The following is a 27,500-nucleotide window of genomic DNA, read 5'->3' as shown; positions in this document are numbered from 1 at the left end:
ATAGGGGGGGGGGAGTGGTGGTAAGATAAGAACTGGTATAAGTAGTGGGAGAGCGTGTGAGTTTGTGTGCGTGCAAACGGATATAAGGATGGAGTGAGGAGGGGGGGGGGGGGGGCTGGAAGAAAATAAAGGGTACAGCCGGAAAAACGTGACAATCTTCTTGAAACTCTTTCGCCTCTAAAGCGGTTATGGCAAGGGAACTACTGGAGATGAACACACGGATACGCATGTCGGTTTATTTAGAACAACTCCGTGATAAGCAGGGATGTTTATATATCCTACTCCCCACTCTCAGCATCTTTTTTCTCAAGCGACCCCCTGCGGGTGAAAATGTGATATACAATGCTCTCACTTATCGTGTATCTTTCATGCTCGGGAAATTGTTTGTGGATTCTGGCGTTTTCAAACGTTCCCCAACGTGTGCGGTGGCGTGTGTATTATGTATGAAGACAATTCAGACAGGCTGACTCAGTGTGAGGCATTTGCTGAAAGCTTTAGTTTATATTTCTGTACTTCCACTTAAATGGTTTGATTATATTTTGTATGCATGCATATATACGGTACATACGCATTGTTATACCCATTGTTTTCTACAACACAACACAACACAACACAACACAACACAACACAACACAACACAACACAACACAACACAACGCAACGCATTGCAACGCAACGCAACGCAACGCAACGCAACACAAGACAACACATCACACCACACAACACCATACAACACCACACCACACCACACCACACCAACAACCAACACAACACAACACAACACAACACAACACAACACAACACAACACAACACCATATCACACCTTACCACACAACAACACAACCCAACACAACACAACCCAACACAACACAATTTTTTTTTTACTACAGCACATAAACAAATCGACGACTCTCATTATATACGCGTCACTTCCACAGCATGGTGTAATAATGTTAATCACACGACCTCCGAACTCCACTCTCATCGAGGTTATTTATGTACATCAACATTCAGTGAAAACGACACCCCACAGCGCTCAGCTCCCGTTCTCCCCTCGCATTGAAACTGAGCACTATTCCCTCTCACTTTCTTTGTAACGTTTTCTCAAAAGCACAACTCTTGTCAGTTTCGCGAAAAGTCATCCACCACGGCTATACACAACACCTGTTACATATTTATAGTTATGCGAGGAATTCAGACGGCGTGGTCATTATAACGTAATATCATATAGCGCTCGGGCGGCCGGTGTAACACGAGAAAATTACTCCCACGAGATTTTTACTCCGGAGTAAAAATTTCGTACGAAAATGTTACTCCCTTTACGAAAAAAGCACTCCCCCATTACACGAGAAAATTACTCCCCACAACAGGTGAGTTCCGAGTTAACATTTCGTACACAAATGTTACTCCCCTGACGAATAAAAAACGAATAAATTACTTCACCCTAACACGAGCAATTTAACTTCCCATGCCAAGTGTGTACGAAATTTTGATTCCCTTGTCCCCTGTTAGTCTTGGTGGTGGAAGGGGTGGAGGGAGGCTAGCGCGACATTCGTTTGCGCGAGATCACATATTGGCATTATCCCTTCGCCCGCATCCCATTTTCGCGTACGAGATTTTTACTGGAAGTTAAAAAAATGGGGAGAAAACATTTCGTGGAGGGAGTAATTTTTTTGTGCCTTGGGGAGTTCTTTTCTCGTACGAAAAATTTACTCGGAGTAAGAATTTCGTACGAAATTTTTACTCCAGAGTACAATCATTTTTCGTGGAGTAAAAATTTCGTGTTACACCGGCTCATGAAAGGCGGGCGTTGTGTTTCATTTCTCAATAATCGCCCTTGTCAGTTTCATTAAGTAATAGCTAAAGCGTGCCACTTTCTTCAGGGGCAGGTTTCATGGTCTGTAAATTGCCGGCGTCGTGCATTCAGCTACATGGAGAGCTTGGTGTTTCTTCTCAGTTCTGTGTGAAACGGAAAGGGTTTGGATGAATTCGAGAGATTTTGTTGTTGTTGATGGGAGAACTGTGTAAATGGCATGAGCTTGACAGATTTGTTGTTGTTGTTGTTGTTGTTGTTGTTGTTGTTGTTGTTGTTTACGTGCGTGCGTGCCTGCGTGCGTGTGACTGAGTGCGCAACCACCCGTTATTCTCTGAGTCTTCCCTTTTACACCCCCCCCTCCCCCACTCTCAACCTTCCCCCTATACATACAAGTCTATGTATACCAGCCTTCGCAGAACCCTCTCTCCCCACCCCCCCCCCCCCCCGCCTCCCAATTATTCGCGGTAGAGATCACACAGTATATATAAACAACAATCTTTTGTTTTTCATTTCTGTCTGGATTTGTCCCACTCTTTTTATTTCAATTCCGGACATTCTTTTGTCTCCATTGTCTTCTCTTTGTATCACAGTGTGAACCTGTTCTGTCGTGTCAAATGTTCTGTTCTAAAGGCGCCCCTCATCTTTGCACGGATCGTATTCAGCGACGCATATAAGATAAACGGATGTCTAGCGACACAGACTATTCTAGGGTCGATTGCGCGATTTGAGTTTCCTGCATGTTGAGACTATTCGACGAAGAACTCTCTGTCAGATCCTTTAAAAGTTCTGAGAAAGAAAAGAAAATGTGGTTTTGAGTGTAGGTCTGGGTCCTTTAAGTTTTTTTTTTCTAGAACGTGTTTATAGTTGATATTCTAGATTTGTTTATTTGAGTATTTGTTGGAATTGGAAGTGGGAGAGTTTTGCGTGAAGGTGATAAGGATCACAATTATTAAATTACCACCAAAAAGCGTGCGCGCATACACAGACTCTGTCTCTGTGTCTCTCTTTCTCTGCCTTTCTCTCTCTCTCTCCCTCTCTCTCTCTCTCTCTCTCTTTCTCTCTCTCTCTGTCTGTCTCTCTTTCATTGTGTCTATATCTCTCTCTCTGTCTGTCTCTCTTTCTCTCTCTTTCTCTCTCTCTCTCTCTCTCTCTCTCTCTCTCTCTCTCTCTCTCTCTCTCTCTCTCTCTCTCTCTCTCTCTCTCTCTCTCTCTCTCTCTCTCTCTCTCTCTATCTCTCTCTCTCTGTCTGTCTCTCTTTCATTGTGTCTCTATCTCTCTCTGACTCATATACCAATGACAACTTCAAACCACTGTCACAACACAGAATACAATCAAAAACGAAGCAATTTATTCTTATGACTTTGCGTATGGTGATAAGCTATCTCATGTTCATCTCTTGTACAGAAAGCAATGAATCATGTTTCTCCAGGCAAGCTTTCGTGCACGAATCCACATTTTCTCTGAATGAACAACACCGCGTTCGGCGCTCATACTTTTCCTCAGGTTGAAATTTGCATGTTAATGAATAGCTTATGCCATGCGAGTGAAATAGAGCAATGCGCTGGTCTCAAAAGTGTAGAACTTGAATAATATGCAGATGCTAAGCGAAGTAGACGTAAACTGGGTTAATGATTGCACGTGGTGGAGAGACTCCTTGAGATAATCTGTCTTGTTGAGCAGCTTAAATTGCTAGCTATGATAATTATGCATTACACCTGTAGATTTTCGGGAGTTCATATACAGGTATTTCCTTTCATTGAGAGCATAAGGTTTGTGTAACGAGCCATTTTTGTCGTTATGATTATGCTAGTATGATTGAAGAGACAACCTGAGACTGCATGTTGTTAATAGAATCGGGAAGACTCACACACATTGAGAGAGAGACAGACACGTAGCTATTATACATATAGCAAGCAGGCCAACCCGGGAACCGTATATTTGCACATATATATATATAAAGACACACACTTTTGTACACAAACATACACACATGCTTGCACGCATGCACACACTTGCACGCTTGCACGCATTCACACCCCCACCCCCCCCCCCCCACACACACACCCAAACACACACACACATACACACACACACACATACACACACACACACACACACACACGCACGCACACACACACACACACACACACACACACACACACACACTCACACAGAGAGTAACTCTATACCCCCATCACCCAACAACACCCCATCCTTTACCCCTTCTCCCTAACTCTCGATACCCCCCTCCCCCCACCCACCCCATCACCCAGCCCTCCCCCACTATCCCCTCCCCCCTTCGCACTCTCATTAAAAAACGGCAACAAACATATCAAGAAACTGACTCATCTTACACAACTGACATTTTTAAAACGCTCCTCCGGGGGCGACTTTACGGCTTTTCACAACTCGTTCACACTTTTACCCTCATGTTGATGAAAGCCTGCAAGGCAGAAGGTTCGCGCCTTGACGCCTCATAAGACGAAATTTATGACCAGCAGTCGGTGTGGAGCGTAATGTATTTGCCGTTTTGTTTCTCGAGTGTAGGACAGACAGAAGTGTGACGAGGGGGAGTACGTTAGCTGTTGCGTTTCAGTGTGTGCGCTGTTGCTGCTATATATAACAATGCATTTACTGTTGTGGAATTGCAGCGTTGTTTTTCTTTTGGTGTAAACAAGATTTTTTTAAATTCAAATTAAGTAGCATGACAAAATGATTAGCAAACAATTAGCGCACAGGAGCTCGAGCAGGAGTTATCTTTCGTAGTTTTTCTCTCTCTCATGGAAACAAAAGGGGTTGGGGTAATAGTTATTGTGCACATACGTTTCGTATCGTGACATGCAGAAGATTATCATGCAGTCACGACACGGTCGGGTGGAAAAGGATTACTTTTAGACACCGACCGTACTCGTGTATATTTATATCGTTAACATAACGACAAAAGCCGTACCTATTCTTTTGCCTTTGAAATCGTGTTTGATTATTATGTGCGACAGACAATGCATGAGTCACAGAGCTATAACATATACAGATCCACATGTTTGGTTCCGTGTTTGCAGGGTCGCAGCGCACTATAGAGTGCAAATAATCTGTTGCCACCACGGGCCGTGGTGTGAGCGTGAATGCTTGCTCTGTTTCCTGTTGATTTTTATCTGCCTACTGATGTAACGAGTAGATTGAGAGAATGTTTTTGATAACAAAGGAAAACTGGAAAACTACAATAAGAGGGAAAGAAAAACAAATGAGAATACCACTGTTTTATTGATTAAACGCATGGCTTGTTTCACAGAAGAAAGAAGGGGAGAGGGGGGAGGGGGGGGGGGGGGGGGAGGGGCGGGTGTGCAGCTAACTGAAAGTCACACGTCGTATGAGAAAATCCGCATTTGTATGTAGGTGTGCATGCATGTTATGGTTGGTGGGTGATGGGTCAAAATCAAGTGTTTAAAAAGATTTGTGTATGTATGTTTGTTGTTGTAAGGAGCGCCAGTGCACGTTGTACATTCGCTGTCGTCTACTGATCTTTTTAGGAGTATTAATTTCGACTGTTAACAAACACCGTTCCCAACAACTTCCTGTTTTAAATATTTTAAATTTATTTAGATAAAACAAAACATAGAAAATCACGTCTTTGTTTTTTTTCTTCCAGATGTCCGCCGGGTCACCCCCCGCGCCCCCGACCGCCCGGGGATGCTGCGAGAATGGCCGGCCCGTGCTGACCGACCCTCACACCGGACAGACGGTGTGTTCGTGCCAGTACAGCCCCACCCTCCTGGGCTACCCCCGGGTACCCCCCGGTCTGGAGTCTGTCTACAACGCGTCGGCCTACGCCGCTGCCGTGTCCCAGGGCTACATGGCTTTAGGAGCTGAGGGTTCCGCCTTCTACAGTCCTCTGGTGAGACTGAAAGATATGTTTTTGTAACTAACCAACCAACCAACCAACAAACAAACAAACAAACAAACAAGGAAAACAGGCAGAAATAAAAGAAAGAAAAAGAACCAAAAACAAGTCGCGTAAGGCGAAATTACTACATTTAGTCAAGCTGTGGAACTCACAGAATGAAACTAAGCGCACTGCATTTTTTCACTGTGACCGTAGTCCACCGCTCGTGCAAAAGGCAGTGAAATTAACGAGCCTGTTTAGCTGCATAGCACGCTTTTTATATTTAGTCAAGTTTTGACTAAATATTTTAACATCGAGGGGGAATCGAAACGAGGGTCGTGGTGTATGTGCGTGTGTGTGTGTGTCTGTGTGTCTGTGTGTGTGTGTGTGTAGAGCGATTCAGACTAAACTACTAGACCGATCTTTATGAAATTTGACATGAGAGTTCCTGGGTATGAAATCCCCGAACGTTTTTTTCATTTTTTTGATAAATGTCTTTGATGACGTCATATCCGGCTTTTCGTGAAAGTTGAGGCGGCACTGTCACGCCCTCATTTTTCAACCAAATTGGTTGAAATTTTGGTCAAGTAATCTTCGACGAAGCCCGGGGTTCGGTATTGCATTTCAGCTTGGTGGCTTAAAAATTAATTAATGACTTTGGTCATTAAAAATCGGAAAATTGTAAAAAAAAATAAAAAATTTATAAAACGATCCAAATTTACGTTTATCTTATTCTCCATCATTTGCTGATTCCAAAAACATATAAATATGTTATATTCGGATTAAAAACAAGCTCTGAAAATTAAATATATAAAAATTATTATCAAAATTAAATTGTCCAAATCAATTTAAAAACACTTTCATCTTATTCCTTGTCGGTTCCTGATTCCAAAAACATATAGATATGATATGTTTGGATTAAAAACACGCTCAGAAAGTTAAAACAAAGAGAGGTACAGAAAAGCGTGCTATCCTTCTTAGCGCAACTACTACCCCGCTCTTCTTGTCAATTTCACTGCCTTTGCCATGAGCGGTGGCCTGACGATGCTACGAGTAAAATGGCATTGCGTTCAGTTTCATTCTGTGAGTTCGACAGCTACTTGACTAAATATTGTATTTTCGCCTTACGCGACTTGTTTGTACCTCTCTTCGTTTTAACTTTCTGAGCGTGTTTTTAATCCAAACATATCATATCTATATGTTTTTGGAATCAAGAACCGACAAGGAAAAAGATGAAATTGTTTGTAAATCGATTTCGGAAATTTTATTTTAATCATAATTTTTATATTTTTAATTTTCAGAGCTTGTTTTTAATCCGAATATAACATTTTCATATGTCTTTGGAATCAGAAAATGATGGAAAATAAGATGAACGTAATTTTGAATCATTTTATAACAAAATAATTTTAATTACAATTTTCAGATTTTTAATGACCAAAGTCATCAATTAATTTTTAAGCCTCCAAGCTGAAATGCAATACCGAAGTCCGACCTTTGTCGAAGATTGCTTGGCCAAAATTTCAATCAATTTGATTGAAAAATGAGGGTGTGACAGTGCCGCCTCAAAGTTTACAAAAAGCCGGATATGACGTCATCAAAGACATCTATCGAAAAAATGAAAAAAAGGTCCGGGGATATCATACCCAGAAACTCTCATGTAAAATTTCATAAAGATTGGTCCAGTAGTTTGGTTTGAATCGCTCTACACACACACACACACGCACAGACAGACACACACATACACCACGACCCTCGTCTCGATTCCCCCTCTATGTTAAAACATTTAGTCATAACTTGACTAAATGTAAAAAGAAGAAGAAACTGCATGAAAAAAAAGCACAAAAGTAGAAACACACAATTACACCAAAACAACACAGACAAACAGACTAACAGGCCACCGTCATGCATAACTGTCACGACTCTGTGCAAACATTGAAACTATTTCAGACAACATTCCATCTCCATGTTTATTTTCGGAAGCACTTCACCTCGAACAAGTCGAAAAGTGAGACAAGTGAAATTGACAAGACAAGCACGGGAGGTCAGGAAATGACAGGTTTTGAAAAGCAGGTCACGTGGTGATATTGACAAGGTGTGTTGTCCCTACCTGCTGGTCGTCGCTGTAAAGTTGACCAGTTCACAGGTGGACACAACTTGTTGACTCTGGATGACCGCCGCGTGTACAGACGTGAAGATTTTCTTGTCTTCGCAACTTTAGTGCCCAGCTTTTTGACTAGAAAGTGTGTGAACACGTGGGTTAGTGTTTCGTATGATGTTTTTTTGTTCGTTTGTTTTGTTTTGTTTTGTTTTGTTTTCTTTGTCACTTTGCATCCCAACTTTTGAGCGAAAATCTGTGGAAAGCAACTGAAATTCGCTCATGCAGTACAGCGTTTTGTTTGTATACGAGGGTTTTAACATTTTTTTTAAATTTTATCTTTTATTTGTTCAGTTGAAGTTTAATTGTATTTTGCTGATTAGTGCAACAGATGTCTTGTAAATGGCAAAGAATTTCACCCAACTCATCTTTTAGAATGTTTGAAAACAAGGTATATGCATGAAGTCACTCATGCTCACAAGTCCGCACGCACGTATTCGCTGCACGACAGGCTTGCACATGAAGGCCGTGAAAGTTGAATGCTCGCCCTAATAGGCTTGAGGTTTGCTGGCCGATGTGAATGCGTGATATATTGTGTAAAAAATTCCATCTCACACGGCAGAAATTAATATGTAAATCGCCGTGAGCTCTTGTGAGAAACGGCGATTAATAAATGTCCATTATTATTATTATCATGATAAGAACTTGTAAAACCTTTAACTATACAGGATGAAATCTTCAATAAGAAAAAAATGAACACGCACACGAGGGTTGTATGAGAACGCAACATTTTATTATAACTGCATGTCCTAACAAAAGCACAGCGGACTATATAGACCGGGAAAAATAGCAACAGCATGAATAGCGCACTTCCTGTATTTTAAACTCAATTTCATGCCCGTTTTATGATCAGTTTCAATGGCGCCGAGGCTCCTTTATACTGAAACAAAACTTGTTTGTTTGCGTATAAATGTGCGCTTTGACAGCGCAAGCAACATCAGCCCCACGTAATTATATAGAGCGACGTACAGATCGAGACAGCCTGAGTGACACTTAGTTTTAGAGACAAAAACATGAAAGAGGTATTTAGGATTCTGATGATGATAATTAGTTTTAACGTCCTCTTAGAACCATTTGGCCTATCTTGGGACAGGGTTTTGGATTCTGTGGACATAGATGGATATAGCAGGTGTTACAATACAATTCAATTCAATGCAATTCAATCAAACTTTATTGTCTGAATGTAACAAACAGAAATTTCCTTTGCGAAATCAAAAAACCCGTTCTGCACTGCACAGAAAGCATGCAACCAGACCACAGGAGCTTGTATCCAATCGCCGGTCGATCATTATTTACTCCTTATTCCATATATTTACTCCTTATTCCATACAGTCTCCTTACTACTACTATTTACTAATAAATAGTAGCAGTAAGGGTAAGCATGCAGCAGTAAATAATAAGCATGCAGGAGTAATTATTTATCGACCGGTGGTTGGATACAAGCTCCTGTGAACCAGACTGTAGAGTTTTGTTATGTGTCCAAGTGGGAGAATGCTCTCATCCCATGTATATGAAAGCCTGAAGAATCTATAGTAATTATACGAGATGCTGTCTACGGGAAGGGAGGCACCTACTCGCTATACACGGAAGATTGCAGTATACTTGGCAAAAGCTACGAACAATAATAGCAGAAGAAATAACACGGCAATATGCAAAAGCCAGGACAGATATATATATATATATACATGTGGTTGTATGCATGCATGGACGTTCATAAATGCGGGGAAGGAAGGAAGGAAGGATGGAAGGAAGGCAGCTTTAAAGACGAAGACGGAGAGATCTGCAAGGGAGATCGTTTATAGGGAATCACAGGAAGTGTCGCCATAAAGCGGGGTTAGCGGCGTGTTAGCCCGGAGGAGATGACAACCCTGGAAAGACACTGGCCCAACCAGACCCCTCAATAGGGATACGCATAGCGCATGAAGAAATTCTAATGCCCCCCTTTTCTTTTGAAGACAGGACAAGCGGGCGATAAGATCTATAACCGCTGTTCATATGTTGTCTGATGAATATTCATGAGGAGGATATCATAAAATGTTCTCTGATCTCGCCATCATCTCCAAGGCAACTGGTGGCTGCTGTTTGAAAACGTTTGTTTTCTTGGCTTCGGAAGTGGGAAGGCATTTTTGGAGGGGTGCATTGTTTAAAGTATATACTCAGTGGAGATGTGCGCGGTGTTGTTTTGCAGCTGGAGATGTTAATGCGATTTATATGGACATCATGGACTGTTGTTTGTTCAATCATTTGGAATGTGGAAAGCGCTTTATCGTTGCGGTTTATGCTTATGTCGTTTTAAATGCAAGCGAGGCGTAAATATATACACACGCTAAAAGATGGGATGGCAGTTTCAGTCAAATCTCTGAAAGAACAATAACAACAACAACAACAACAACAAAAAACAAAACAAAAACACCCCAAAACAACAACAACAACAACAACAACAACAACAACAACAACAACAACAACAACAACAACAACAACAACAACAACAACAACAACAACAATAAATTGTATTTATTATATACATGTATTTTTTCACGCCACCTATTAATTCATTTACCGACCCATTAATGATGCGTTCATGTATTTACTCATTTATCTATTTATCTATTTTCAGGGTTCAAATCCGTACGACCTGAAGGAAAGCGCAGAAGCATGGCGAACCTTGGCCGGTCAGCCCGCTTTCCCCTACGACCCCATGTCTCTCTACCCCTACGGCGCTGGGTGAGTTTTCTCTACTCTTGGTTGTCTTCAACGTTCGCTATGGTCATTTAAAGATAGTTTTAAAATATTTGTCAGCAGAATTGTGTGTTCCGTTTTTTTTTTTTAAAGCAAAAGAGTGATTTGCTTAAATTTAAGTTGTTGGAACAAAAGGCCATTTTCTTTTAAACATTTTTTTTCGTGGACATATATTTTTCAGTGACCTTTCTTTTTGAGCCGCATGAATTTTGTTTCATTGATTTGATCGCTCGCTCAGTAAATCACTCTTTATAAGTAATCATGACCGCACTCACCAGCTCCCTCACTCATTCAGTTGGTCGTTCATTTACTCATTCACTCTCGCGCTTATCAACTGACTTACAGACTGACTGACTGACTGACTGACCTACTGACCTACTGACCTTCTGACCTTCTGACCTACTGACTGACTGACTGACTAACTAACCGACGGACCAACTAACCAGCAAACCACAACCGCTTACCATCACCATCACCAACACCAACAGTTTCACCAACCATCCTCCCTAACAAAAAACGACAGTTAAAAAATGAATAAATATATAAATAAGTTTAGAAACAACAACAAGTTGGCCCAGTCTAACCCCCCACCACTCACCCCCCGGCAGGTACGGGGGCCTTGATTTGAACTCCAGACGGAAGAACGCCACCCGGGAGAACACCAACACCCTCAAGGCCTGGCTGTACGAGCACCGCAAGAACCCCTACCCGACCAAAGGCGAGAAGATCATGCTGGCCATCATCACCAAGATGACCTTGACCCAAGTATCCACGTGGTTCGCCAACGCCCGCCGTCGTCTGAAGAAGGAGAACAAGATGACCTGGTCGCCTAGGAACCGTAGCGAGGACGGGAGCGAGGCTGGTGACAACCCGGACGAGGCTGACGTGGATGGGGAGGGAGAGGGCGGCGGAAGCGGAAACGCCGATGACGTCGACTGCGGGCCGCTCAGCCCTGGCCGTGAGATTGACGTCAATGGTATGACGTCATCCCGACCCTCTTCGCCTCTCTCGCATTCAGGTAAGATTTGTGTTTGTTTGTACGATTTTCTCTGGTTCTTTGATTACTTTTTTTGTTCTTTCCGATTTGTCTGCCTATGTGACCAACCTCAGCCCTGCTGAAAATGTTCTTAATTCCATTTTATTTTGCTTTTACATAATCCAATCGCTTCCAAGCATCATGTGCGGACATTTTTCGATTACGGGACGGTAGCCGCATTACAAGAAAGAGCTAAAGAGAGAGAGAGAGAGAGAGAGAGAGAGAGAGAGAGAGAGAGAGAGAGAGAGAGAGAGAGAGAGAGAGAGAGAGAGACAGACAGAGAGACAGAGAGAGACAGAGACAGAGAGAGAGAGACAGAGACAGAGACAGAGACAGAGAGACAGAGACAGAGGCAGAGGCAGAAGTCATACAGAGCCTTCACACCCTCGCACACACCCTTCCACAGACACTAACAAGGAACTTAGTCGATAAATATCGACAGGGGGCCGACAAATGGTTTAAATGGGAAATGTGTGTATATGGGTGTGGGTTTGAAACAAACAAACAAACCAACCCATGTGAACCCCGGGCCGCAGGCCTTCGATGTAGTGATTGAAAAAAAAGGATGTTCTCAAATGGTTCAATTCTCATTTGGTCTGATTCTCAAATGGTACCGGTATACTCCCCCCCCCCCCCCTTGCCGCAGGCCTAGGAGTAAAATTTTTATAGACACTGACCTTCTTCCCAGGGGTCATTGACCCAGTTTTAGCTATGAGAGGTGGTTCGCCCAGAGGCTGTAGAGTATACTGGGGCGGTCTCTTTGATGTCTTGAGAGGAAACTTGGCCAGGGTAGTACATGCACCAGAACTGGTGGACACCAAGGACAAACATGAAATCGAAGCAGTTTGCTTTCAGAGAGAACGGTCGTCAGCAACTCAAACTTCTCTGTTTTCTTTTTTTTTTTTAAATCTGACTTTCTTTGTGGCCCCCTGACTCCGCCCCCCTCCCTCTGTAAGGACCCCCCTCCACAAGGACCGATTTTTGTCAACATTTTAAAGGTCGCTAGAGAGGGGTTCCACTGTATGACCTAACCGCTACTGGCAGACGGCCTCAATCTTCACGCGCAAAGACGAGATTAATAGGTGCTCGGTTTTGGTATTTTGAATTACATTACATTAAACCTTTGTTGGGTTTCATGGTCATGGCAACAGCCATAATAATATTACATGATGTATAATATCATATTTCAGCATATGTGAATTACATGTCATCATACTAAACTGTCATACATTTTTATTCCTACATTATTCTGATTGATCACAACCAAACCTACTATCATTGGACACATCCAAATGCAAGCGCCTGTTCTTGACAATTTCTCTCTGATCTAAATATAAAATCAGTGCAATTTCCTGGGTCGGGCTTTGCCACAGACACTCACGGTTTGGCCTGTAGGTAAAATGTACAATGTATTTTCTGATTTGTGCACAAAAGCTTTTTTTCTTTTTTCTTTTTTTTAACATAACAATGTTTAATGTCACTGTATGTTTAAAAGACCATGGTCATATTTGTAAAAAAAATGTTAAATTAGAAAATAAATAACATTTTGGTTCATGATTTTTCCTACACCTGTGCTAAAAATAAGAAATAAAAATGTCGGGTATATAAGTCACTCAAATACAGCTAGGTATGAATGGCTCGGTTTGAGTTTGTTGCAGTTGACCCTGCACAATGCGACATATCATGTTTTTGTTGAACAATTTTGACGTCACCCCTCCCATAGGGTGACGTATTTCACAACTTCCTGTGTTACACAAACTCTGTGATGACCAATTTTGACGTCACCCCTCCCATAGGGTGACGGATTTCACAACTTTCTACAGATGAACAATTTTGACGTCACCCCTCCCATAGGGTGACGGATGTCACAACTTCCTGTGTACACAAACTGATGACGTATTTCACAACAAAATGGCGCTGCCCATGGTCAACCTCGAAACTATCCGTATAGAATGGGGGCGTCCTCGCCCCCATAATAAATAGATTGGACAGCAAAAGGACAAACCTGTCGTCGAGGTGACATTGTGTTAGTCTCTGGGCTGACGCCGACTGCTTTTTCTTGCAAGCAATTCTTGTCAACAAGGGACCCAGACATCGTCTTCTTCCCCGTAAAACGCGACTACAAGTTGGCCCCATGCTGTACAATCTATTCATTGATGTCTGCAAAAGTGGGAGGAGCGGAACGGAACAGCTTATGAAGACAATTTCCACGGGGACCTGCTCTTGTGAAACGCCAATCAACTGGACTCTCCTGTGTTTTGAAATTGACTCCGCTCTCTTTGCTTTTTCTTCTCTCTCCCCCCCCCCTCCTTTTCTGTCTCTATCTCTCTTAAAAACTCAGTGAACAGGAGAGGCAGGTTCTGGAAATTGTCGAGAGAATTTCTTTTCTTTCTCTCTTTCTCTCTCTCTCTTCTTTTTTGTTGTTGGCAGTGTAAGGTTTAAAATAATGGAAAAAGAGAGGTACGTTTGCAAAGATCTTCAAAAGAAGAAGTAACAAGTCGCGTAAGGCGAAATTACTACATTTAGTCAAGCTGTGGAACTCACAGAATGAAACTGAACGCACTGCAGTTTTTTCACAATGACCGTAGTCCGCCGCTCTTGCTAAAGGCAGTGAAATTAACGAGCCTGTTTAGTGCGGTAGTGGTTGCGCTGTGCTGCATAGCACGCTTTTCTGTACCTCTCTTCGTTTTAACTTTTTGAGCGTGTTTTTAATCCAAACATATCATATCTATATGTTTTTGGAATCAGGAACCGACAAGGAATAAGATGAAATTGTTTTTAAATCGATTTCAGAAATTTTATTTTTGTCATAATTTTTATATGTTTAATTTTCAGAGCTTGTTTTTAATCCGAATATAACATATGTATATGTTTTTGGAATTAGAAAATGATGAAGAATAAGATAAACGTAATTTTGGATCATTTTACAACAAAATAATTTTCATTACAATTTTCAGATTTTTAATGATCAAAGTCATTAATTAATTTTTAAGCCTCCAATCTGAAATGCAATACCAAAGTCCGGCCTTTGTCGAAAATTGCTTGGCCAAAAATAATTTTAATCAATTTGATTGAAAATTGAGGGTGTGACAGTGCCGCCTCAACTTTTACAAAAAGCCGGATATGACTTCATAAAAGACATTCATCGAAAAAATGAAAAAAATGTCTGGGGATATCTTACCCAGGAACTCTCATGTAAAATTTCATAAAGATCGGTCTAGTAGTTTAGTCTGAATCGCTCTACACACACACACGCACAGACACACAGACACAGACACACACAGACACACACACACACACCCACACACACACACACACATACACACACACACACACACACACACACACACACACACACACACACACACACACACACACACACACCACGACCCTCATCTCGATTCCCCCTCAATGTTAAAACATTTAGTCAAAACTTGACTAAATGTAAAAAAAGAAAACTCGACGAAAGAAGACTGAGGAAGAGCAGGAGAATTCCAAATAATGAAGCGACGAGACACGAACAGAACATCTTTTTTTCCCCTTTTTTTTTGTGTTTTTTTTTTTTTTTTACAGAATATAAGAATAAAAGCAGACATAAGAACGGAAAACAAAATAAACTACAAAAAGTTTTATTTGTTCGGGGAAAAGCAGTACAATTATTGGATAATTGATAAGTTAATACAAAAATTAAGACAGCCCAGTCCAGTCATTTTATCACTATTTAGTCTGATACTGTAAACAAACAATGATTAGCTTACACTTATGATAAACTGTTTGCACCTACTCAACCTAAACCACCGAACAATAAATCATCGTCTGAAGATAACTTTTAACACAAGCGTTCAAGTTGACAACCTGCTCAATCAACACAAATTATCTTGTCGCCTGCGGGAGGAGATTTTTGTGTTAGTTTTTTTTTTTTTTTTTTTTTTTTTTGCTGCGAGGTAACGAGACAAAATCATCTCTAACAGATGAGAAATTAGAAGTTTGAAAGCTAAACTCTTTCAATCCTCACTGCAACATAATTTTCTCTTCGGGGACAAGTAATTAATGGTTTGAACTGTTAACTCTTTCCATGCGGAGAAGACCAAATGAATAAGAGCTGAAGTCAGTGACTGAGGCTTGACTCGATGGCGCAGCGGTATGAATTATTGAGAGCCAATCGCCGAGACGGTCATTGGCTTGACAGGGGGGAGGGTGTGTGTGTGTGTGGGGGGGGGGGGGGGGGGGGTGGCAGAGAGAGAGAGAGAGAGAGAGAGAGAGAGAAAGAGAGAGAGAGAGAGAGACAGAGACAGAGAGAGAGAGAAAGAGAGAGAGAGAAAGAGAGAGAGATTGTGTTTGAAAGCACAAAGGCAAGCCGTACTTCGGAATAATTCTGGGAAATAAAGTCATTCGAATTCAACAAAGCTCGTCTAACGAATAAGGAGTGAGGGAAACATAAACAAAGTTAAGAACGAATGGGCTGATTAGAGGGCAAAAGTAATGTGTCTTCATGAGGCTTCAATTTTTGTTGACACTTTTTTCTCTGCAAAAATGCAGTACTAAAATCAATATCATGAATGAACCACTACATCGTTTTCATTGCCCGTGCCTTTGCAAATCGCTAAATCAAAAAGCCAAGAGTAAACAAGACACAATTAGATTTTAGAAAACAACGACGACAAACACAATATATAATCCATCCGAAGACCGTGTTCAATCATTCACAGCTGAGTTTTAACAGCACTTTCTCCCTTCAGTCACAAGGACGGTGTTCACCAGTCCAACGGAATTAATAACTCATAAGTAAATTAATAACATTTTCCGCCTCTTCGTTATCTTCCCACGCTGGTAGCGAACGCACACGATGATTAAACAGGAGTCAAACTAATCAAGCGAGTCCGCCTACGTCAGCTGATAGCCACGCTCGTGTTAATCCCACATTAATTATAAGCAAATTAAGAGATCCGTAGCTTTGTTTTCTGGTGCGTTTAGGTCATAAACCTATAATTATGGCCACCGCAGAAGTGTATATATAGGGTCTGCATGTTGATCCGCTCTCCCCTATACTACCTATATACTTGAACGATGTGCACAAACTCTGTAAGACTCACATCATGTTATCATTTTATTTTACACATCGGTTGATAGGTTATTGAAAGACAGAACTCACTCAAAAAGATCCTTAGCTATGTTTTTTAGTGAACGACGAAGAAGAAGAAGAAGCTATGTTTTTTGATGCTCCGCTCTCACCTGCAAGTTGATTTTTAATTGTGTTTAAAAAAAAAAATATTGTGACAGAAGGCATGTAAAAGATGATAAAGTCTCCCCAGTTCTTGTAATTCAGCGCATCTGTCTTTCTGTCACATGAAGCCACTCAGTGCTTGAACTCTGTTTTTCAACTCGGTGCTTTCCGTCTGTCTGTCTGTCTGTCTGTCTGTCTGTCTGTCTGTCTGTCTGTCTGTCTGTCTGTCTGTCTGTCTGTCTGTCTGTCACCCCCCCTCTCTCTCTCTCTCTCTCTCCCTCTCTCTCTGTCTCTCTGTCTAGACCCCCCCTCTCTCTGTATCTCTCTCTCTCTCTCTCTGTCTCTCTCTCTCTCTCTCTCTCTCTCTCTCTCTCTCTCTCTCTCTCTCTCTCAGTTTCTCTTTCACTGCCTCGCCTGATCTTCACCTGTTCGTTTTCTCTTCCACTCTCTTGACACTACATATGTATCAGTTTTATATCCTTCGATCTCGCATGTCCAGCGCCTTATTGTCGCCATACCGGCATCGTCCACCTCCTCCTTCCTGATGCCCTGTGATGCCACCCGATAAAAAGATCGCCCTTTGTCCAAGGGCGGAATAATCGGGTAGCGGGTGCATTCACCCGTGCGTGGCTGCATCATTCATGTGGGAATTTTGTTCCTTCCCTTTTCTCGTTTGCCTCTGCCGCGAGGTGGCGCCACCCGTCGGCCTTGTTGCACGTGCAGGCTGAGGGATTCTGGGAAGGGGGAAGTTAGCTGACTTGACCACCCGTGAGTGGCGTGAGCCGCCTTTCGTATTGCTGAAGGTGTTTTAATTCACTTCTGCGATGAGTGCCATGACCTAATTTTTTAAATGTTGTGTGTGTGTTGAAAACTGTAGCTTTCTGCAAGGGGCAACTACATGATGCAAATGATACAAAAGATGTTTTATTCATTTATTTATGCATTTTGTTTTGGTGGTGGTGGTGGTGGTGGGGGGGGGGGGGGGGGGGCGGGGTAGTGATATATATTTTTGGTCAACATTTTTAAGGCCGTGAGACTGACTTGCTTACGAAAACGCTGCTCTCTTTTGGCAACCATAGCTCCCATTTGATTTACTTTTTTTTTGGCTGATAAAAAGAGGAAAAGTAAAGGTTTTAAATCACGATTTTGAGTCTCACACACACATTTCAATACATGTTAGTTTTGCTTGGTTTATTTTTTTCTTTACATGTTGATATTTGTTTTGTATTTACTTTTTGATGTATATTTAAAAAAAAAAAGTAGGGTGAATTCTTTATTGTTATTAATTTATCTATTAACGTATTCACGTACATGTGTTTCACAAGAAGAATTTTTTTAATTTGTTTCAATAACTCATGCAATCATATTGCTTATCATGTATACAAACTGACCTCATCAGCCATCCGAATCTTTGCGAAATGTTGACATTACCGAACGAATCAAGTACACAATTGCGTCAAACAAATAAGTCTCTGTATACACACCACACGATGAAGTCGTAAGTGAACTTTCCTGTTCAAATTTGCAGATCAGTGTAAATACAATACATCTCAATAACTGATTTTTCTCTAAATCTGCAACATGAACCAAACGGAGGGGAGATAATTCATATCGTCTCCGATGTAGGGGAGAGTGTCACGAACGACAAACAGCGTAATCCCTTGTATCACACTGTATGACAATGTGACACCGTTGGACCCATACATTTCATCTCTTGTATAGCCCCCGAGTAGATCCACGGAGTCTCTTGTTTGTTGCTCTTCTGCCAATCATCTGTGGCAAAGGGAATTAACTTATCAGCGTAGAAGTGAGATTTGATCTGAAGAAAATCTGCGCTGCGGTGGATTGGTTTGGAAAAGATTTGGAGAGTTTGTCCCAGTTTCGGTGATAAGACCATGTCCCTCTTCCTGTCAGTCTGACTGATAGACTCGGAATCCTCACTGATCAAGTTATGAAGTGATAAGGTTTATGATGGCTACGGTATGTAGCTGTCCGATTGATGGATCAAATAACTCTGTTGGTAGAGCACTGGACTTGTGATCGAAAGGTCGCAGGTTCGAATTCGGGCCGGGACGGACACGGGTCAACTTTATGTGCAGACCCAGAGACGGAAGCCATGTCCCACCCCCGTGTCATCACAATGGCACGTAAAAGACCTTGGTCATTCTGCCATAAGTGCAGGTGGCTGAATACACCTAAACACGCAGACACTTGGGTAGCGCGACTCCGTTGCTGCTAGCTTTCCATTGGGAGGAAGCGACCCGAATTTCCCAGCGATGGGACAATAAAGTAATGAAACTTTGTTCATAGAAATCGTGTTGATTTCTTGACGTGACGCACCCGTTGGAATATTTATATATTTGTATAAAAGCCTCGCAAAAGATATAAGCTTCCGGTAGACTTGAGATTTAAATATGTTGTTGTTCTATTTGCACCACTTACCCCTATATAGATAATGGTTTATTGATAATGTAAGATTTGCTTTTTTAGTCGCTCTTTTGTTTGTTTATTTGCTTTAATTTCTAATTTTTATTTATCTCTCTTTCTTTCATTTGCATATGTGTTATGTTTATTGTACCTCTTCATAAACTAGGTGATTCATAGAACAATCGAAGTTTTCGTTTGATTCGTTCATTTTTCTTTTCTCGGTGCAAAGCAGTCAAAGGAATGATTTTTTCCCCTCAGATTTGTTAACGCCTCATTGTAAATAATATCATTCTGTTTATCTCACATTCCGTAAGGATGGCACGTGCGCTAAGCTTCCAGCGTGCAATAATCTAATGATTAATAACCTTCAGATGTCAGCCGCTAATACTTCCAATCGAACATTCGAGGGCTGGTATATAACATATGGGAGCCCGATTTAACATACGGTAATTCCGCGTACAACATACACAAAACACCATTTTATGTCCGCTTGTTAGTGCACGACCGCGACTAATTATTCACTTAATCAACCCATGCGATGATTACCTGTGCGGGGCCTGCTTTGCATAATTAATACAGAGTCGTTGTTGATTGAACTCGTTTTTATTGCGTCAAGCGACATGTTTTACTTGTCACGTAATGCGTGCGCATGCAAATATTTAGGTCAGCCACTTATATCTGTGGCTGCTGCTAATTCGTCTTCATTTTTGTCTGATTAGTTTAATTTATTTGTCCAGTTTAGCAGAAATGCTAATGAGCTTGACATTGAGCGGGAAGCTCAACTGATTGTTTGTTAATTGTTTATTTTTGGAAATATTTATGTATGAGATAAGTATTGCAAAATCTACTCAAAGAACTATACGAGGACTTAATATAGAACATTTTAACATTGAGCATTTTGCATGTCGTCCCTTTATTACGTTTTTATCCATTTTGAGGGTACATTTTTATGACGTTTTGCTGATCTGAAAAATAAATAAATACGAAGTACAACAAAAAACATTATTTTATGGTGACGCACCTTTCGCCTTGCAATAAAAAACATACATTCACAAAACTGTCGAATGTGAAATACCGGTCCAATTAATCATTATAAAAAAAGTCACTTATGTTCAACTATTTTTTATATGCACAAGTCTAAGGGCTTTCGATTTTGTGGCTACTATATAAATCAAGCGTGCACCGATAAATATATAACAAAATTTAAAAAACTGCTTGAAGATAGTATTGCTTAATCAAGTGTGGAGGCGTCTAATCAGGCATTTAATACCCCCTGTGATAAAGTATGCTTCACTGTTTATGCATGGCCTTAGGTGATACACGTTTAAAAGTTAATTTTTGACGTTTATATACATCATGTTAAAGAGGCAACATTCCTTTTGGGTCCTCATTTTCAATTTACAAATCTGTAGGCGTTCACATCCGCCAGGTCTACTGAGACTGTGCTAATAATTGTACAGTCCGCAAAGCAAACTGCGTGACTAACAAGCAATTCTTGATCAAAATTGAATAAATAAATTATTACATAAATAAGGGATACATAAATACAAAAAAAGGTAAACCATCTAGTAAAAAAAAGTTCAAACTATATTAATTTTGGACGTCAGCATCAAAAGTCAAGAATATTTTTGCAATTTTGTTTTTAAATCTTTTTTTCAGTCATGTGTACGATCTGATTGTATTTCTTGGGGTCCGAACACATCTTTTGTACATAGAATTTCTGCGTGAATATTTTTGTTTGTAAGTAAATAAAATAAAACGAATAATAAATTAAATTAAATAAAATGAATAAGATAAGCAAAATGATTAGGAAGAATTGTGACACCCACTGCATGCAGAAACAATGCACAACATACCAGTTAATATACACAAGCAAAAAGAGAAGGGGGGTGGCGGGAGGGGGGGGGGTGTGTGGGGGGGGGAAGGGGGGGGAGGGGTGGTCACAGTGTGCAGCTCACTGAACCTCGAATATACAAACGAATAAACGATTAATTGAATAATTGAATAAATAAATAGATCAAAGGAAAACTAAACAAAGAAATACCATCCAAAAGAAAGATCATCGGACAAAATAAACGGCGACAACCATTTTAAACCGGTTCGATCCGCATTAATTCACGCGTACACATACATTGTTTTTATTCTTTCTTGTCTTTTCTTACAATCGCTTTAGGCCCGCAGGCTGTGCATGTTGTCATCTTATGTAGGAGCTGCGTTTTTATGTGTCTTTAGGCGATTGAATGATGCGTCGTATAATATAAGGCTTATATCCCCCGGGACAGCAGATGTCTGCTTTGTCCAATGCCTGACGATTGTTGGCTGATACACTGATTGAGCGGGATATGAATACAAATAAATCGATACCGCTTATGGGAAAATGATTGCTGATCCGTGTCGGTGCACACATGTTTGTGTAATATATCCAATACGCACGTAAGACCCCACACACACGATTGGTTTTTAAGATAGGTACATAGAGAGAGAGAGAGAGAGAGAGAGAGAGAGAGAGAGAGAGAGAGAGAGAGAGAGAGAGAGAGAGAGAGAGAGAGAGAGAGAGAGAGAGAGAGAGAGAGAGAGAGAGAGAGAGAGAGTTTTATAATCCTTTGAACCAACCGTATTACAATTTTGTTGATAACAATCAGTGTTTGTTTTTAAAATTGTGGATATTTAAGTCTTTTGCTTAGGCGAGGATTTGAAATCTCTGCTCTGCTTATTTTTGTACTCAGTATAGTACACGGAAATGGTGCACATAAAACAACTTTTCTTCAGCATGACTCTTTATCACACACTTTATTTGCTAAAATCTGAACACATTTTCACGCCGTTAAAACAGTTGCAAATGCATATAAGATACACAAAGCGCTAAACTCTGCATCACAATAACTTTTTAACTAAAACGTGTAAACTCTCTTCGCGAAATTAGAACGAATACATGTAAGACACACACAAACGCTGATCGCAGTATAGTAAGGTTTCTTCTTCGCGCAGGAACAGATTCATATATTTATACAAAACACAAAAAAACGCTTCCTCGAGTCACTGAGTCGAGAAACAAACAAGACAAAACTTCTCCGCAGCGTTTAGACATTTTAGGAATCTCGTTCTCCGTTGTTGCAGAAAGCAAAGAACCACGCAGGCAGTCTTCAGAGTTTAAAAGTTGCTTAGAAAAACTACACAAAACTTCTCTTTCGTCTGCCGCTGAAAGCAAGACACGCGCCCCCTTCGGGCCGGAGGCTTCACAATGATGAAGTGCGGAAAGGAGATGAAATATTCTCCTGTCGGTTACCCATGTCGATTTCAACACATGAAATAACAACAGAGAAGGACCGAGGCGCGCGCGATATGCGCCTGGAATGCGCCAGCACGCTTTCAGAAAAAGGGCTAAGTGAGAGATTTGTGGAAAGTGTTTTTTCCTTCTCTCTGTCTCTCTCTCTCTCCGTGGCGGTTCTGTGCTGAAAGTGCCAGAACTGAGCAGGAAGATAAAGTTGTCCTGTTGGGAGAGAGAGTTGAGAGACATACTACAATGTTTGGCCAAAGCGACAGAACTTGTTTTTCCGACGCGTTTCCCACATGGCTGAAATAGTTCATCGTTATCGCGTTGTATACTGCGAATGATAATGCAGATCTTTTAGGAATTCAAATACTTTTCAAGTTTGAGCGCCTTTCTTAAATAGTGATAAGATATGTACACCGCTATTCTGGACGAAAGATTGATGATCTCTGGATGTAACGGAATGTGAATGTGTTTCTGTTTTATATTTTACAAGAGCATTGACAATTGAAACATACTTAAAATATTAAAGTGATCGTGACGCAAATACACAAAGGTTTGATCAGAAATATTGATAGCAACACAAAATGTAATTTAATGTAATTTGTTTAATTTGTTTAATTTAGAAATCCACTAACACACTTCTGTCTATGTTTCTGTTTGTCTGTGTTTCTTTGAAACACAAGTATTACAAAAACCACTTACAAACTGCTGTACTTTACTATTTGCTGTCTTTGTGCAGGTAACGAGGCAGACGCCAAAGAAGGCATCATCAACGTAGACGAAGACTCGTGTTCCAGTTTCAAGGACTTCAAGGACCACGACCTCAGCCACGACGACGACGACGATGACGACGATCACCACCACCACCACCACCACCACAGCAAGAGAATGTTCAGAGACAGATCTCCCCTTAGAGGGGAGGACAGAGAGAGGGAGAGGGAGAGGAGGGAGGGAGGTCCACCTTCCTCCACCCCTACCTCATCCCACAGTGCTGAAGACAATGAGGCGGAGGAGAAGAGAGAGAAAGACAGTAGTAGTGGTCATCCTTCAGATCGTATCAGAGGTCTGAGCTCCACGAACAGTTCTGGGGTGGACAGTCGAGACTCGAGCGTCCCCCCTCCCCCTCTTTCAGCGTCTACCACTACCTCCTCCTCCACACCCTCCTCCACTTCATCCTCAACTTCGTGTACCCCTACGCGGCCAAAAATCTGGTCCGTGACGGAATTCCTGCACCCGGCCTCGTCTACGTCATCCTCCTCTAGTCCCAACACGTCATCGTCCATCACGTCATCGGCCATGTCCACGTCACAGGCAGCAATGATGACGGCAGCGGCTGCGCGGGCGGCCATGTTGGCCCAGGCCGCCAACAGCGAGGGGCGCGGGCCTCCCCCTGGACCCTTCCCGGCAGGCATGAGGCCCGCCGCTTTGAATTCTGGGTACCTCTACCTTCCGCCCGGCGCTGCTTCGGCCGCTTGGGCTGCAGCCGGAGCTCGCTTCGGACATTTAGGGAGCTACCCCTTGTCTCTTTCCCACACCACTCTGTCCTACCCCTACTCCCTCTCCTCACACGCACAGAGCAAGGCCTCTCTGGACGGTCCAGCGGCCGCGGCGGCCATGAGAGGCCTGAGTGTGGAGGCCCTGAGAGAGGCCCACATGGGCAAACTGTCCGCGGCGGCAGCGGCAGCAGCTGCTGCTGCGGGTCATCATCCTGGTCGTCCCAACGGCTCGCTCTTCTCCCCTGCACGAGATCTGGATGGCCTCCGTAACCCTGGTGAGTTATACACGTAGTATGATGTTTATGGGGAGAACTATGGGTTGTTGTTGCGGTTGCTGTTGCTGTTGCTGTTGTTGATGTTGTTGTTGTTGTTGTTGTTGTTGTTGTTGTTGATGATGGTGGTGGTGGAAGTTGTGTTTTTTTGGATGTAGAAGGGGAGCGGTAAAGCAGGACAAGGAAGTGTGTGACAGTGTGAGCTTTGTCTGAGTTTGTGTGTGTGTGCGCGCATACTGCTTGATTTGACACAGCAGTGTACGTCAGTTCTGTGCATATATATGCGCGGAAGTGTCTTGAACATTGGAGCTAAAGTATGCAGCATTCAAATAACCAGCAACTGAATCTGACCCCTCTTTTACTCACAACGCACTTCCACACCCGTCTCTCGCCAATCCACTACCCCCCCCCTCCCACTTCCTCCTGCCAAGAGAAAAGAACGGGGAAAATAGAGAGAGATAGAAATTAAAGAACGCGATCGAATCATAAGAAATAAAAACTCAACTGACTTCAGCGTAACGCTTTAAAGTCCGATTTTGCATTCCCATTTGCTTTCGGTGCACAAAAAAAAGAAAGAAACACCCTTTAAAAAAATAAAAAGAGACAGCCTCTTTCCGCGAAATGTTCAATCAAGCTCAAGCAAACCCCAGACAGCGGAAAAATCCAAACAGGCGTTAAGATCACCGTTCTAGTTACCCTTCCCGAAAACCCTCCCCGCCCCAAACGGCAATAAAACAGCCTCTAAATCGAATGTAACCCAGATTGAACATTCCAAATAGCACGTGTAAACCCCTTCTGGCCGCCCCTGCCGGAAATGACATCAAAGGCCACTTCCGGGCCAAGAAAAGCTGCTCGTGGTCGCTGCCACGGCCGCCATGTTCACGCTTACATGCTGATGAACTCTGGGAAGGACACGTGATATCAAAAGACGCCATTGAACGGCGGAAACGTTTGAGGGACGTCTGGGCCTCCGCTTGGTTAACTCGGCGCTGATATTGGAAAGGGGTTGTGATGGTTCCATTAGGGCCGCGAGGTTTAGGGGGAGCAGCGAGGCGGTATGACGTGACAATTTGTACAAAAGGCCCGGGTCTTGGCCGTGTCAGGGAATGGCCGGGAGCTTGTGAGAGGCTAAACAGAGAGAGAGAGAGAGAGAGAGAGAGAGAGAGAGAGAGAGAGAGAGAGAGAGAGAGAGAGAGAGAGAGAGAGAGAGAGAGAGAAAGAGAGAGAGAAGAGAGAAGAGAGTGAGAGAGAGAGCTAGAGGAAGGGGGGGGGGGGGCAAAAGGACCACAGTGATTAGACAGCAACATTTCTGAGAGAGTTTCTGCTCTCTCTCTGCCTTCCTCCTCCCACCCTCTCCACCCTCCCCCCTTTCTCTCTCTGTCGTGATTTCAGCGTTATGTTGCAATGAACACAATTGTTAATGACTGATTGATTAAGACATTAAAACCCCGTCCAAATTACCTTGTTGATCAGTCAGACTCATTTCAGGGGAGGCTGGTATACAAATAGAGGGTTGATTATAAAAAAAAAAGTAAACCCAAAACCGCCCAAATAATTATGCTAAAAACCGAACTGGAGACTGCATCCATGGAGTCAGTTGTGCACGACTCAGTCGACAAAGCAACGACTTCAGTCCGACTCATTTCTATCTATCACTGAGGGGGAGGCTGCATGGCCGAAACTACTGGGAGGGTTGCCCGCCCCGAGTCGCTGTTCATTTCCTGTGGGTTCCTGATATTGGCCACCCGCCTGATCCGCGAGGCTGATTGCTCGCTTGCCAAACAATGAAAACGACAAGCCGGCAAACTGACAAGAGGTGTACCTTTCGATCTGCTTAATCCTACAGTCTTGGAAGGGAAGGGAAGGATTTGGGAGGGAGGAGGGTTTGGAGAAAGAGAGGGGACACACGGAATGGGGCGAGGAGGAGAGTTTGGGGGAGGGGGGGGGAGATGTGGAAAAAGAGAGAGAGAGAAAGATAGAGAGAGAGGGGGGAGGGAGGAACAGAGAGGAGGGGAAGAGAATAAGAGAGAGGGAGAGAGAGACATAGATAGGGGGATGAGGGGGGGGGGGGGGGGGGGCGGGGGGAGGGCAGACACTGCCGCCTTTTTTCCTTTCTCTTAGCCCTGGCTGATTGAAAACGGGATATACTTTGCAAGGTTCTCCCCTCTCTCTCTCTTCCCCTCGCCTCCCATCACCAAACCCAATACTCCTCTCTATTTCTGGTCTTCGTCTTCTGCTGCTTATTCCGCTGCTCTGGAATCATTTGTATGCGGCTGCACACTCGCACCGATTTTCTCTGCCGATTTTCTTGCGTCCTCCTTTCGAGAGCAGAGTTTGTGTGTTTTTTGTCCAGCTAAAGATGCATGGGAAGACAGTGGCTGGGAGTGTTGAAAGTGAACATTATGACAAAAGCGAAAAGTGAAAATTAAGAGAAATTATGAAAATAAAAATGAACATGAGTGGTAGATGTTTTAACACACAGTAGCACTCCCGCACGCTAACGTGCACGCACGCACGCACGCACTAACGCACGCACGCACGCACACACGCACGCACACATGCACGCACGCACATGCACACATAGGAACATATCAAGAATAGCCTAAGTAGGAAACCGACCATAAACAGAATCAAAACAATAATTTCAATTACAGCACTGTTACACACAAAAAGGGTGTTCCAGCATAAATGACATGCAGAAATAAATAGAAAACTCGTCCGGTTAGTTAAGACGATTTATTGAAATATTTGCCAAAATTCAATGCCGCGTACATGTAATTATTGTGATGGAGCACTACAAGCTAAGCTTATAATAACTCATCCACTTCATTGCTCTTGTCGATTTCTCCCCGTCAGACGTCACAATATTATTCAAAAACTGCCTGTCTCCCTTTCCCCAGCCTATTGATTTCTTTTGTGGTGGCTTTCTTTCCATTCTTTGTTCCCCAGTCCTGCTAATCGCAGAAAATTATTCACAATTCATTCCCCTATCTCTGCTTCGCACAGCTCGCGGAAAACCCCGAAGAGCCGCGATTGAAAAATATGCAAAGTAGGATGTCTGGCGCATGCGCCGTGAAGCTCGCATCTAATACCGGAAGTTGAGAAGCTGTCGCGGAGGATTTCCGGTCTCAAACCAGCAGTTTGTTTTTCTACAGAAGAGTTTTGTTTTCGATCGATTTT

At 42.5% G+C, this 27,500-nt stretch overlaps 1 protein-coding gene across 2 annotated transcripts in view; it reads left to right on the top strand.

Annotated features, from left to right (window-relative positions):
- LOC138972961 (iroquois-class homeodomain protein irx-2-like) overlaps positions 1–27,500 on the top strand; it is a 54,892-nt gene that overhangs the window by 8,238 nt on the left and 19,154 nt on the right. Inside the window, exons 2-5 of one of the 2 annotated variants that reach the window (XM_070345618.1) lie at positions 5,464–5,709; positions 10,470–10,576; positions 11,200–11,609; positions 23,292–24,323. In XM_070345618.1, the coding sequence (XP_070201719.1) occupies positions 5,464–5,709; positions 10,470–10,576; positions 11,200–11,609; positions 23,292–24,323 (1,795 nt within the window). The remainder of the gene's footprint in view (positions 1–5,463; positions 5,710–10,469; positions 10,577–11,199; positions 11,610–23,291; positions 24,324–27,500) is intronic. The other variant, XM_070345626.1, reaches the window with a different exon arrangement.

Source organism: Littorina saxatilis, linkage group LG1, assembly GCF_037325665.1.
Source record: "Littorina saxatilis isolate snail1 linkage group LG1, US_GU_Lsax_2.0, whole genome shotgun sequence".
NCBI lineage: Eukaryota > Metazoa > Mollusca > Gastropoda > Littorinimorpha > Littorinidae > Littorina > Littorina saxatilis.
Note: the sequence above shows the minus strand (reverse complement) of the source record. Positions and strands in the feature narration are given on the sequence as shown.